Below are 14095 nucleotides of genomic sequence, written 5' to 3' on the forward strand. Positions count from 1 at the left end.
TCTCCTTATGGGTACCCATGATTATGGTTATGACCAATCGAAAGGGCTCATAATCAATGTCCTTCAGGATTGCAGGATTGTCTATCTTTTGGTAGGTAAGCTGGGATTAAGGATAGTCTCCTTAATTATGTAGGGTCTCTTTGGATCTCATTAAAAATTACTAGCATATAATCTACTGTGCAAATTGTTTTGAAGCTAAACATTATTATTTGCAAATTATGGTCAGAATAGCTTTAGAAGCGATGAAGTTTATAGCATCCAGAGAGGCCTTAATGTCCTACTTGTAAATAGCATAAAATTAAAATAATCTTATGTGCAAATAAGGACTAATGTTAGGCCGTACATCCCATAAATCACTTCCAAATTAAGTGGGAGAAAGCCTTTGACATGTGGGTCCAACTCCGAGTGCCCACCTATGTTGACTGACAGTGAAAGAAAAAGAAAACTGGTCGAGATCACGACGATGTTTCCTGAATTAGTGATTCGGTCGAGAAATAGGAGTATGTTCTGCCCCGTGATCTTTCATTGTTTTGAAGTATTCTTACGGTATTACCTTCTCAAAATTAGATGATTATGTAATTCAGAAGTATTGATCATTTTGTTCTCTTAGGCTCAGTGATTGTCGTTGTTATTTGTAGAGCCTTGGTTCCCCCTTCTCGCTTGTTCAGAGTTAGGGCTGGTTTGTGTTCTTTTTCTTCTATCTTTTTCTTTATCTAATAAATCTGTAGGGGTCTCCGTTAAACCCCAGCTTACCCATAAAAAAAAAAAAGAAAAGAAGAAGAGAGAAACTCCTTGTTTTATATGCTTTAAACACTGTCAAAAAAAAATAAAAAAAATAAAAAATAATAATAATAATAATACTACGAGAGAAACTCCTTGTTTTATATACTTTAACCACTGTAAAAAAAGCGCCGAGGAACCTTTCGCAGCTTGTTAAAACATATAAAACTAAGTGTTCATTGCATTAACAAAACATGATCACACTATAAGAAATACATTCAATGGCGACAAAAAGAAAAATCCATCGCCAAAATAGTGTAATCTGTCACTATACATATTTAGCGACAAAAAATAAATATAGCGATGGATTCCTGATCGTCAGTAAAAAATAACATATTTACTTTAGACAGATGTTATTAGTAAGATATTTTAGTAATAGATCTAAAGTCAAATCGCTGATTATAACAATTATCGACATAATTAGTAATCCAGGAGCCAAACGTTAAAAAAAGCGGGATTTTCTATTGAAAAGACCAGGGCAATAATGTAATCATCTAATTTCGTGATGGATAAGCCCTGATAGGAGTGATATCGGTAGCCAACGACATAAGAGTGGCAGTAATGATAGATAGTACAGCCCTTCTTCACTGCTCTTCTGCAGATAACAGGTTCCCCCACTTTCTATATGAGTCTTCTGCTCCCTACCAGTCTCGGAGAATCTGCACATTGCTATAGTCTTTGGCTCCCTGGGTCCATATTAGTAACTTGAAGACGAACTACTCATCTATTTATACATGCAACGTTTCGCATCCAAAAGGTGAGAAAGCACCCCCTATTTGTCACAAAAATTAGCTACGAGGTGATTGAAAAGATTAGGTGGGGTCTGGTCGGGTTGAGCTTTTGCTAAAAAATAATAGGAATCAGACTGAACCTGACCCGATTTTAAGGTCCTCTTTTATGATTGGGCCCATGAATATTCCATGGAATAATTATTTATAGTTGCCAAGCATAGCCATATTGTTCGATTTCTAAGGATTTCAGCTTCTATGGGTCGATAAAAATGCAACAAAATTAAGTGCTTACCATGTACGAAAATAGGTTGTTACCAATTGACTTATGTCGAATCTTGATTAACAAAAATGGCCAATATAACATTTGTAATTGGTGTTAAAGACAATTGATGATCAAAGGAGGTACAATTTTTATAGATATGAGATAGAACCAATACATTAAGTCTTATTTTTCGAATCATCCCTCCCTCTAGTTGAATACCTCATTCAAGATATTTTTTAATCCAATCTATAAGAATCAATAGAAAAAAGATAAATCTATCCAGCTTGATTATTGATACAGTGAATAGATATGCCCCATATATGAAATACTCATGTGGTAATGTAAAATTGTAGAATCCAATGGAATTCGGATGAAAGAACCTTAAAAGTCTCCCATCTTTTCCCAAAACTGACAAACAGGTCCATCTTCAAAACCTTAGTATATTTCTGATGTAGAGATGTGAAACCCTAGTATATTTCTTTTATGCTCCGTTTCTTTCGATATAAAATGGACGTAAAACAAATTTTATGCTATTTTTTGGTGTAAAAATGGGCGTAAATTTTGTTTATAATTATTATTTAAATAATTTAAAATTTGATATAGTTAGTGGCTTCCCCAAAGAGGCCTTAATGTCACATTTGCTGATAGATTAAATTAGGGCAATGATATTTTCACCCCCCTTGCATTACACACGCACCCCCCTTGTGATGTGATTTGATGTCAAAAAGTGTTAAAGTTGCCCACTTTTCACTTTTCACGTCAAATTACGTTATAGGGGAGCGTGCACGTAATGCAGGGGGAGTGAAAATATCATCTCCCTTAAATTAAAACATTCTTATTTGCAAACAACGACCCAACTTTGGTGGTATCCAAACCGCGTACGTATTACTGATTTGCTGATCATTAACTACAATTTCAATCAAATACCGTTGGTCTCACTATGATCGGATGATCTAGCCCACTAGATTAATTAGGTGACTTTGTAAGGTTCTGACAATCTTATAGTTCCAACTGCACAAACTCATACTAATGAAGATTAGGATTCCTATCAAGGCAAAATCATGCATTGTATATCTTATAGCTCCAACTACACAAACGCATATTAACGAAGATAGGATTATTATCAAGGCAAAGTTATGCATTGTATTTCGGGTATCGCATGCACTGTTTTTCTTCTATACTTATCTAAATAGTCTAGCAGGTTTCCATGAGATATGGCCGATCTCCGATCTTAGTTCTAGTTGTCCTTGATCTTTGGGCGAGATTTCCCTCGGGTATAATGTTTTTCCAATTTCCTTCCCAAAAATAATGTATAGGCCTATAAAGGTAATATATCAAAAAATAATAAGTATATTGCCATAATATCAATGTAGAAGAAGAGTTTATGATGAAAGGTTGAAATTGGACATAAAATTGTTAATACATCCGAAAAATTAGTGATGAATAAACCATTTTTATCGGAGCTGTTGTCAATGGGGATAGAAATCCTTGGATAATTAAGTTATTGATGGGATAATTCTGTCTTGAATAAACCCATGAGATTAACCCTGATTAGATAATTTTATTTTGAATAAACACATAGAATTGGTTACACTGCTGGTATAATATACCCTGACCACTGAGGCTGTTTTCGAGGAGGATATTAAAAAGCCTTTCCAGAGATAAAACAGATGATCGAACGTTCACACGTGGCACAAAGGTTAGTGTTTCTAGTTTGTTACCATCTTGTTGGCCATCACCATGACATGTAAGTGGATGCTGCAGGGCGAAATCGAATAAGTCTGGGGCAATGGTAGCATTTTACTCGATCATAAACGGAAAATAATCGCGGTTCTTTGGCGTCCTTCATTTTGGTTACCCAAACCATTCATCTTCACCCAAATGGAGGGGACATGTAACTAATGTCCCTTGTATCGGATAATCCTAGGCCTAGCCCTTTTATTTGTGGAGATTTTCGCACCATTATTATTATCATTTTTTTTTTTTGAACTGTCAATCTTGTAGGCCACTGGATGAATGGGGTTTTTTTTTATAGGTAAGCTGGGTTCTGGCGTACCCCGACCAGATGTATTGAGAAATTAGAGCACACATAACAGTCTTAATTACCTAATCCCTCCCTTCACTATCTTGATGAACACTGGATGAATGGTTAATTGGGGGGAAATAGGTTTGGGCCGGGGCTAGGGGTGTCAACGGATCCACTTCGGGTCGGATCCATCTATGTCACAATCACGATCCATTCAAATTCCTTATCGGTCGGGTCGGAGTCGGATTGTTCTTTGGATCATACTTTCCAAGTCATGATCACTATCCATTTTAATTCGGACCGTCCGTCGGAGTGTCCTATTATGTCCAACTAAGCTAAGTAAACAATTAATTTTTTTAAAAAGAGATAGAATAGCAGTCCACTATTAGTGTGTCTGTATGCATTTTCTTCAACTAAATTAAAAATTTATCTGTGTTTAATCTATGTGTATAGTAATGCTTGTAAACAATAAAACTAATCAAAATTACATACACAAATATAATGTATAACTATTATCAAAGAATATGATGCATAAAGAACAAAACTCCTCTCTCTTTTCCTTCGTGAAAGTATGAAATGAAACGACTGGAATGATTGAAATCGCATTCCCATCCGATTCATTAAGTGATAAGAGAGGTTTTGACCAAAATATCCTTCATAGAACGGTTAGCATTAACAAGATTTGGAAGGTATTTTTGTAAATCATTTAGGATCGTGACTATCCAATGGGGCATTTGTGGCGTGCCCATACAGAATCCAAAATTTTTCGGATCCCAGATTTGATGATCCGAAATATGCCCATAACACCCCTAGCCATTCCTCTCTTTATATTATTCCTAAAATGGTAAGTATTGTCCTTTTATGGGGATTCTTTGTCTTCTTGCACACATGTCGCTAGAGAGGCACTCGTCTTTTTTTTTCCAAGATTAGATTCCCGTTTTGCTAGCAAACCCTATTATAAGGACATGAATGTTATATCGTAGAAGCTTGGGGTATAAATGGAATCATAAAAAGACCGGACCAAACGGGGAAAATTATAAAAAGAAAAGCAAGCGGAAAAAGGAGAGAGAGGAAAAGCGTGTTGTTGCCTTGGATGGTAAAAATAGAGAGAGAGAGAGAGAGAGAGTTGGGGAGAGACGAGGAAGGAGGCGAGAGGAGAGAGGCGTCCCTCCCCACCTTGCGTAGGAAACCCACCCACAAATCTCCTTTTTTTTTTAATTATTTCCCATTCGCTTTCTTTTTTCTACCCAATAACAGAACACGTCAACCCTATCTCCTTTCTTTCTCGTAGTCGTATACTCGTATCTATATATATATATATATATAACGGAAAATAGAAAATAGAGAGGAAAAACCAAAACCACCCTCCGGAAAACCACCTTGCCCCAAACCCCCCTACCTTCTATTATTCTTCAAAACCACCCATTCCAAAGCCGTTTTCCAAATTAGATCTCCTTTGCCAGTTTATTCCTATCTGGTTTTTAATAGGGAGGGAGGGCGATGATGATTTATGCCGGCTAACCTACGCCGGGTGCGGACGGACGGGGTTTGAGAGCAATTTCCACGTGGTGGGGTCTGATTGGGTGATGATGGAAGAGGCGATTAGGTGGGGTACGTGGGAGGAGCTGTTGCTGGGAGGTGCCGTGCTCAGGCACGGCACCCGAGCCTGGGAGGCCGTTGCTTCCGAGCTCCGAACCAGAACCCTCTGCCCCTCCTCCACCTTCTCCCCCAAGGTAGGTTATTTTCGATTTTTTTTAACAACTGATATTTGCACTACAATCCTTTGATAATTGCATTAACTTATCTTGTCTTTTTTTCTATTTTTTTTAACCAGCTGTCAGAAGTTATTAAAATAGGATCGTGTCCATATCAGCCTATTTTTTCGTTGGTCTTTATAATTTTATCTTGATATACGAAAAGTAAAGTGATTTTGTGGTAGGCAAAAATTAATAAATATTTCTTCAGCATATCATGGCGACATATATTGCGTTTTATCGGGAGTAACGTAAGTTTCTCGGGAACAAACATAAGTTTTTTAACCTTTTGGACACACTGCTCTTTTTATATCCGCACTTTTCTCTTTATTTAGGACTTTCGTTTCTGTGGCTGTTACAATTACAAACACGTATTTAAAATGAGAAAACGGTCCCTACACATATGAGTAGATAAGTTATTTGCACACTAGCTTAAAATACAGTGGGGGTCATATTATTTGGGTGATCCGAACCATTCATTTTTAAGGCCCTCACATAGATAGGGTGTCCCAAAATAATCAGATCCATAAGATCATCCTAACCATTCGAACTGTGGAGGCAAAAAATGGATTAATTTGTGAAGGTTTAAAGACATCCATTTTGCCTCCACAAATCATAGGGTTGGGATGATCATATGAATCTGATTTTTTGTAGACACCCTATCTCATGGCTTGGATCACCCAAACAATGTGGGCCCCCACTGTATTTTAAGCTGTGTAGAGAACTCTCTACGCATATGTGTAGGAACCGTTTTCTCATTTAAAGTAGGCATATAGATATAATTCCCTCTTAATCGAATGAATTTACACGCGCTTCGCTTCATATGAACGCTTTTATAGAATGAAAAATAGTAACAAAAAATACCCCGGGGTGTAGTGTACCTACTACAAGAATCCTATGGTAGATTAATACCGAGGCGCACGTCTGTCGCCTGTTAGAGTGGGCCCCGGTTGGTTTGCGGGCCTTCCAAGAAGGTGTCGAGCCCCACAGCATACGTGTCCGCTTCATCTCTAGCCCCCAGCATACGTTCCACCAACAAAAGCCAAACCGTTGATTTTTATTAATTTACGTCATGATTCCACAAGATCAACGGTCTTGATCTCACGCACAAGTCCTTTATTTTCGGCCCTAATTTTCCTTTTCTCGCGGTCCCTCTGACACGTGGCTTGATCAGGTCTGTTGATATCGTCTATCACAGCCGGATCTCCTTCTTGATCTTGAACTTCATTCCCCTGTCAACTTTTAACAGCTGATATTTACAACTGTGGTTTAGGATCCGTTCTGCTCCATAGTGGTGGCCCATCACAAAAATCTCCGTAAAGACCGTCAATATGGCATTTCGTTGTGCCCTTCTTGTGGAGAAGATGAATAAATGGGAATTTCTTTTGTTTTCCTTTGAAAATTCTTGGCGGTTGGGAGATGATGTTACGTAATGGAAACCAGAAAGAATCAGGTCTGGCTGCCAATGAAATGACCTACACACTCCTATATTAGCTGGTCAAAGACATAGGCCGAATTTGCCCTTTCTAAACTTATTTCAAAGGGAAAAAAATACAGTCACACCCCCCTTAACGTTCTTACATTTTCAACTCTAACCTGACTTTTACTTTTAAAAGTCACCAAGTTGACCGGGTGTATCTGTATTTTTCCGTTCTAAAATTTCAGGCCTTAAAATATAATTTCAGGTTATATTTATCACGAAGAAACTGCCGTGAAATTGTGAAAACAGACATTTTCTGATTCCACATTGGTCCTTTAATTACAAACTTCTACACCTGAGGATTCTGTTTGAGCGTTTTAACAAGAGAATGACATTTTGGTGGTCCTCAAGTTCCCCCGAGTGTCCAATGACACTATACCCCATCAACCTTCCTAACCATTCATTTCTTGACATTTCAAGTATTAATAGTAACAAAAATTCTATATTCATTGAGCATGTTTGTGATCTTATTGCAGGACTGTAAAGCAAAGTATGAGGATTTACAAGAACGTTTCTATGGCTGCACGTGAGTGTTTTTTTTTATTTTTATCATTGAGACCTTTTTGGATACCTCTAAAAGTTACTTACACATATTCTTATTTCCCAACAGTTATGAAGTTAAATTTATGTTGTAAAATTTGTTTCGTTCGCCGTTCCGTTCAGTCGTTTTAGTGGAATTTTTCAAAAAAAAAAAATTTCCTCTCTAGCAAGGGAATTTTTTTTAGTAATTAAAAGTATGAAAAATTCCAAAAACTCAGAAATGGTTAGAAAAATATAAGAGTCAATTAAATGAACCAAATATGTAAAAGATCAAACATTTACAGGAAGGAAAATAACTATCAAACTTATCAGCTGAAATGCCTGTGTTGATTTGTGTGTTGCCAGTGCCCTGATAAGATGACAAAAATTTAAATACCAAATTATCAGATTTTTTTACCGGAATTTTGGTTTTAAATTATGTTTGGATATCATAGAATTTATGAATTTATTAAATTGGAAAAATACCATATCATTTGGAAGTCAAGAATTTAACCCTGGCCGATGTTTTATTGGAACTGGAAAGTTGACTTTTTATCCTTTCAGAAATTGGGTCTTGAAACTATTTTTAATGAGTTCAAGGGTGGGATACTCTCTTACTTACTTGTAAATCTCAATTAAATGGTATTTACTTAAATGGCTTTACACGCAAATGCTTAGAAGAGGAAAGGAAAAGAGAAGAGAACCAAGGAGAGCGGTGAGTACAAGAAAAACAACTAAATTGATAGATTTCGGATGAAATTGGGAACTTCTCCCATTTCAATTTTGAATCCAAAACTGATTATTGGACTCAAAATTAAATTTAATTCTAAGTTCAATAATCATTATTGGACCCGAAATCAATTCTCAAAATCCAAAAAAAAAAAAACAGGGCCTGAAATAATATGTCGCTGATAAATCAGTGATAAAATTGTTTTTGTGACCATGCATCAAATTATTGTTGTTTTTGCCTCGTTTTTTCAGTGCTTGGTTTGAAGAGCTTCGAAAACAACGAGTTGCAGAGCTGAAGAGAGAGTTGGAGAAATCAGAAGACTCCATTGGGTCTGTAACATGCTATCATAGTTTGCATTTCCGACGATATCTAGCCGCATTTACTATACAATCGGTACATACACTGGCTGATATAAACCAAACAAAGCCTGACAAATTGGCCCACTATTATCGATTTTTGTTGGTTACAATCTCGGTAGAAAGTGATGTATTCATAAACCGGTGGTAGAAAGCAAGTGAAACCAATCTCATTCATTGAAATTAAATTTTCCTCCAAAATAATCGAATTGCACTTCTAATCCAAGCAGTAAAATTTTATTAATTAATCTGATTTGGAGAGCTTTTTTGTTTCAGATCTCTGCAATCAAAGCTGGAAAGCCTGATGGCTGTGAGAGAAAGCGAGAGTACTTACGATTGTGATACCGAATCGACCCTACCTGCTGGAAACATAGATGTAACTGAATTCCCCAGCAAAGAGGGATTATCAGCTGGCAGTTTTACTGAAGAAACCACGAGAATCCGGTCACCAAATACTCAGATCCCGGAAATGACTTCGGCTCAAGTAGAGGAGACAAAGGCCGAAATTTCTGAAGAATCGGAGAAACTGAAAGAGAGAGAACGGGACTCAGTGATTGTCCGAGGAAGTGTGAAAAAGAAAAGAGGAAAGAGGAAGAGGAAAGGTTGCAAGGAAGTGAAGGAAGGGAGCGCTGGAGAGAGCGATGTATTCAGTTGTGTAAATGTTGTTAGGGATAAGGAAGAATCTACGGGGGGTTGTGACCGGGATGTCGGGTTTTCCGGTGGGAGCAACCAAGAGGAGGTACCAGATTTGGCGGTAATCTTGGAGTCGATGGTGGCAGAGGAGAATGTTTCTGTTTTTGGACGTCGGCTTGAAAAGCAGGTGAGGCAAATGAGTCAACTCAGTCAACATTAGATACGTTACGTCCACAATATACATCAAGCAGGGTCCCCCCAAAATGAAATTGATGTGATGATCTTAACCACCCAATTAGTGTGACAACACTCCTCATCTATGGTTTTGACGCCATTGGATGGTTAGGATCGTCCAGCAAGTATGGGATGGTTTTGGCATTGTGGCCCACCATTATGGGGGGACCCACATGATGGTGGAGGCTGTCCCATGTAAAAAATAAGGGGCTAATATAGGGAGGGCAGTGATACCTCCCCCCCTCCACCCCTGGAAATTGTTTAACTTTTTAATGCTTTCGGAGTTAATGGTTGCTCCTCTCCACCCCCACCCCCCCCCTCATTATATCCTCTAATGATATATCCCTTAAAAAGGGAGGAAATATCCATCAGCTGGGGGGTGTCATTTTCCTGTAACACATGACATATGTTCCTCTTGACTGGCTGTCTCTCCATTCTATTTTCCGTTAATTCTTGATTTTTTTCAGAAAAAAGCGAGATACAAGAAAATGATTCGGAGGCACGTGGATTTGGGGACGATCCGTTGGAGAATCAGCGAGGGTTCGATTTCATCGAGCAGAGAACTCTTCCGGGATGTGCTGCTACTCTGCAACAACGCCCTTGTCTTCTACCCCAAAAACTCCCCCGAATACAGATCCGCCATCTCTCTCCGAAATTCCGCCACCAAAAGATTCCGCCAAAAAATTGAAGTGAAAGCAGTTGGCAGCAGCACTCGTAGTAGTAATCGGACGACCAGCAGCAGCGGTGAAAAGGCTGCCCATTTACAGTCTCCGGTGGTGAAAAAAGGGGTCGGACGGCCGCCAAATGGGAAGCCGGGAGCTCCGGTCAAGGGGAGAAAGAAGAGAGCTCGGAGAAGATAGCTCAAAGATTTCCGTCTAGCCGTCTCTATCGAAATGTTTTTTTTTTTTAATTTGTACAAATTTTGGTGTGTTTATTTCTTGTTTAGGGAAGGGAAGGGAAGGGTCCGTATACATCTGGAGAAATGATCCACCGATAAATTACTTGGTGGGCCAATATTTATCAAAACCAATCGGTGGTCCACGAGACCAACGGCCATGTGTGCGGAAGAATGTGGCAAGTTAATGTGGAGGGATGTTTTCTTTCCTTTTATAGTTATGCTTTCAATTTTTTTTTTTCTTTATTAAACTTTACAAAGAAGCTGCATATTAAAAAAATGTTGGGAAATTTTCCTCCGGTGAAGAATTACTTGGGCATTCGTCATGACCATCTGATCAAATGTAGATGATCAGTTGATCTTACATTAGGAATTTATCCTCCAACGAAGGATACTGCCCCTTTCATTTGTTCTTGATCCTCCAATGAATGTTGTTTCGAAAGTTATAGAAGAACAGCCCCACTTTTCCCCTTCATGTGCATTGAATGATTCATTCGATTCTAATCTTCATATTGTTAGAAGATTAGAGCCCTTCCTCATCTCTAGTTCCGATTTTGTTTATCACCCTGTGTAATACAACAATGGTATCAAAGCACTGCTTTTTAGAGACACATCTCCACTTCCATCATCACCGTAGATTTCGTGTTTCAGCCTGTTATTTCTCTCTGAGTTGATGCCGGCATATAGCAGCCAATCGAACTGACATCCATTTAAGATTTGCTGTCAATCATCGAATCTTATGTTGTCAAGGATCTACACAACCTCGGTTGTTCGGGTGCCTGGCCTAAACGCCTTTTCCCAATGCCCACTCACCGCCAATGCCTCGTTGGGTCGTCCTATTGCCACTGATTGGAGATATTACCGGCAACATTATACAACACTTTCAGTAGCCAAAAGTCACTACTTTTTCATCAGGTCAACCTCCATACCCTTCGTCTCAGTGCTTTCGTCGTCCAAAATTCCGACTATTTTTTTAGTCCATACCCTTCTTCGTAGTGCTTTACTCGTCCAAAATTCCAACTATTTTTTAGCGAGTTATGTGAGTACATTTTCTGAGTTTGTTTGCATGACACATTAGGCCTGTTCCCATGTCACAATATTCACCAAAAGATAATAAGATTTTAGAATACACAGTGCATTTGGTCACATAAGGTGTAAAAAGTGAATAAAGGAAATCCAATGGAAACAAAAAGTGAATAAAGGAAATCCAATGGGAACTGGTCGTTCACTCACAAAACGACGTCTTTTATCGAGTGTAATCTTCAAAATAGTTTTGCACAATTCTTCTCGGATACCTCTAACTGTTAAAAGTAATTTGTAAATTCAAGAAAGGTTTAGAAATCTCTTGAATGTGTCGGTGGAGTGAGGTGTCGGTGGTGTGTAGAAAAATATCTAAGATCTAGAGTTCTCTGTCGGTGAAAAATGATTATAAATATTTAATGTATCCTCATTTCAATCATCAAGCAAAGAAATCTCTTCTTCTTCTTACATATATCTCCAACACTTGGCTTTCTGATACAGACTATTCTTAACAGACCCAATAAAAAAAAACAAATTCGTTGTATAACTAAAACTGCCAAAGTGGAAACTCTTCCAAGAGTAGATAGTCAACATTGTCCATACTAGCATAGTTGTACGTGCATGAAAATCAAAGAGAATGACAGGAGAATTATAATAGTTCCTATAGTTAGATATTACTCAGATTATAATAGTTGTTATACTTGTCTCATTATCTTTTATTTAAACCCGTTTAAGGTCTCTTGTGTGCAGTGATTACAATTGATAAAGTCTTTTTCTTGTTTTCTAAACTACTTGTATCCTGGTTCTTCAACTGTCCATGTCCTCGGACAAGAATAGTAAAACAAAATCAATCAAATTTTGCTACGGTCTTAAGTGGGGGCTGTCTGGATATGGAACTAGGTGGAAACCAGCCTGGTCTTAAGTGGGGGCTGTCTGGATATGGAACTAGGTGGAAACCAGCCTAGTATGAGACAGCCTAGTGTGAGACAGCCTAGTGCGGGACATGTTTAAAGGGCCTAGCCTACTATGTGGCATCCGCTCTAAAGATTTTGGTGTATTAGATATGTACCTAACATTTGGTATCAAAGTAGCCACCACATTATGTGTTCGAGTTATGGAATGAGCAACCTTTTGAGAGGACTACCTGGAAAGGACAACCTAGTAAAAAGCCCAAGTGCAAGCTGTCAAAGTGAAGTTACTACTGAGTGGGCCACCATGAAAGGGGCGACCTGTGGATAGGACTACTTGGGAAAAAGTATTCAGAGAGTAGGCCGCTGAAGGTGGCGGATATGAGACACCGTGGAATTTTACGGTGATAAGTGGGGGCCTGTCTAGGTATGGGACTAGGTGGAACCCAACCTAGCTGATACAAGACGGGTTTAAAAGGCCTAGCCTACCACGTTCCATCAACTATGGATCTTTTGGTGTACTGGTTAGGTGCCAGCAGATTGCTAGCTTTCATTGACGACTCAATTAAAAACAACCAATTTATAGATATAAATTATTCTATTGACAGAAAATTACACCCGAAGTAAGGCAAAAAATAAATGGTCCAACGTGTGCTCATGTTTCAAATGTCTGGGGACAAAAATAAAAGGAAAACAATCAAGTCTTAAAAGGATTCATGTCTTGTCATTCTCTTTCGAAGAGGGTAAGACGGATTGTAGAATTGTAAGGAGCAACTCTGCGCAAAAAATCTAATTTTTTTAGTTGAGCTCAGTTAGAAAAATCCAAGTTTTTAGTTGAGTTCGTCAATCTGTTATGGGCATTTAAGTGGTGTTAGTTATATGGTTATATGTTATGTGTTTTAGGTTGTGGATGTAGTTATTTCCTATGTGTTATGTAAGTGGGTTAGTGGCGTAGTGATCTAAAACTACCTTTATGGTTGTATTTAAGTTTGGTATCTCGATGAATTGAGAAAAAATGCGAGTTTTACAGCAACAACAAAGGAAATTTTGTTTTGGAGAGTGATGGTTCCTCTCGAATCGAGCCATTAGGAGGTCTCGTTGCCTCGAATCAACCTCTCTCCCCTCTTTCTATTTTCCTTTTGTTTATTGTGTTACGTGACATAACACAATCCGAGATTGAACACTTCCTACTCACCCTATGGTCACATGCATTCTTCAAAATTGAAAAAAAATGTGCAAACACACCCAAAGTGACCTGGAACATCACATAAACCTAAACCAGAAAGCTTTTTAGATTCAACAGAAGTTAAGGATATAAATATTGGGCAATGATATTTTCACCCCCTGCATTACGCACACACTCCCCATATAACGTGATTTGACGTCAAAAAACATTAAAGTTGCCCACTTTTCACGTCAAATCACGTAATAAGGGGAGCATGCGCATAATGCAGGGAGGGTGAAAATATCATTGCCCTAAATATTTCACAAAAAATAACAGAATAAAAAAAGATAGTAAAATTGGGACAATAAAAAAAAATTTAAGAAACATAGTGAAAACTCAGGTGTGAAATAGAAATAAGTTGATGGAAATCAAGAACCTAATGTAAAAAATAATAAACAAATAAAATGGAGGCAAAATGGCGTTTCAGATAACAGACAAAAAAGTACCTTTAAGCCTATAAGAAAATTAAAGAAAAAATAAAAGTGAAGGTAACTATATAGAATTTGGAAATCAAATAAGCAACAACAGTCCAAAGGAAAGAG

At 38.0% G+C, this 14095-nt stretch overlaps 1 protein-coding gene across 1 annotated transcript; it reads left to right on the forward strand.

The window, feature by feature from the left end:
• The first annotated feature begins 4865 nt into the window (after positions 1-4865).
• BRD4 (bromodomain 4) lies at positions 4866-10651 on the forward strand. The gene is made up of 5 exons (XM_077385978.1): positions 4866-5532; positions 7510-7559; positions 8534-8611; positions 8915-9458; positions 9973-10651. Exons 1-5 carry the CDS (start codon positions 5386-5388, stop codon positions 10363-10365), a joined length of 1212 nt encoding a protein of 403 aa, XP_077242093.1. The 5' UTR covers positions 4866-5385; the 3' UTR covers positions 10366-10651.
• The last annotated feature ends 3444 nt before the right edge of the window (positions 10652-14095 follow it).

This window comes from Tasmannia lanceolata, unplaced genomic scaffold (genome assembly GCF_043159265.1).
Source record: "Tasmannia lanceolata isolate RefF3 unplaced genomic scaffold, GAP_Taslan_0.1 ptg000008l, whole genome shotgun sequence".
Taxonomy (NCBI): Eukaryota; Viridiplantae; Streptophyta; class Magnoliopsida; order Canellales; family Winteraceae; genus Tasmannia; species Tasmannia lanceolata.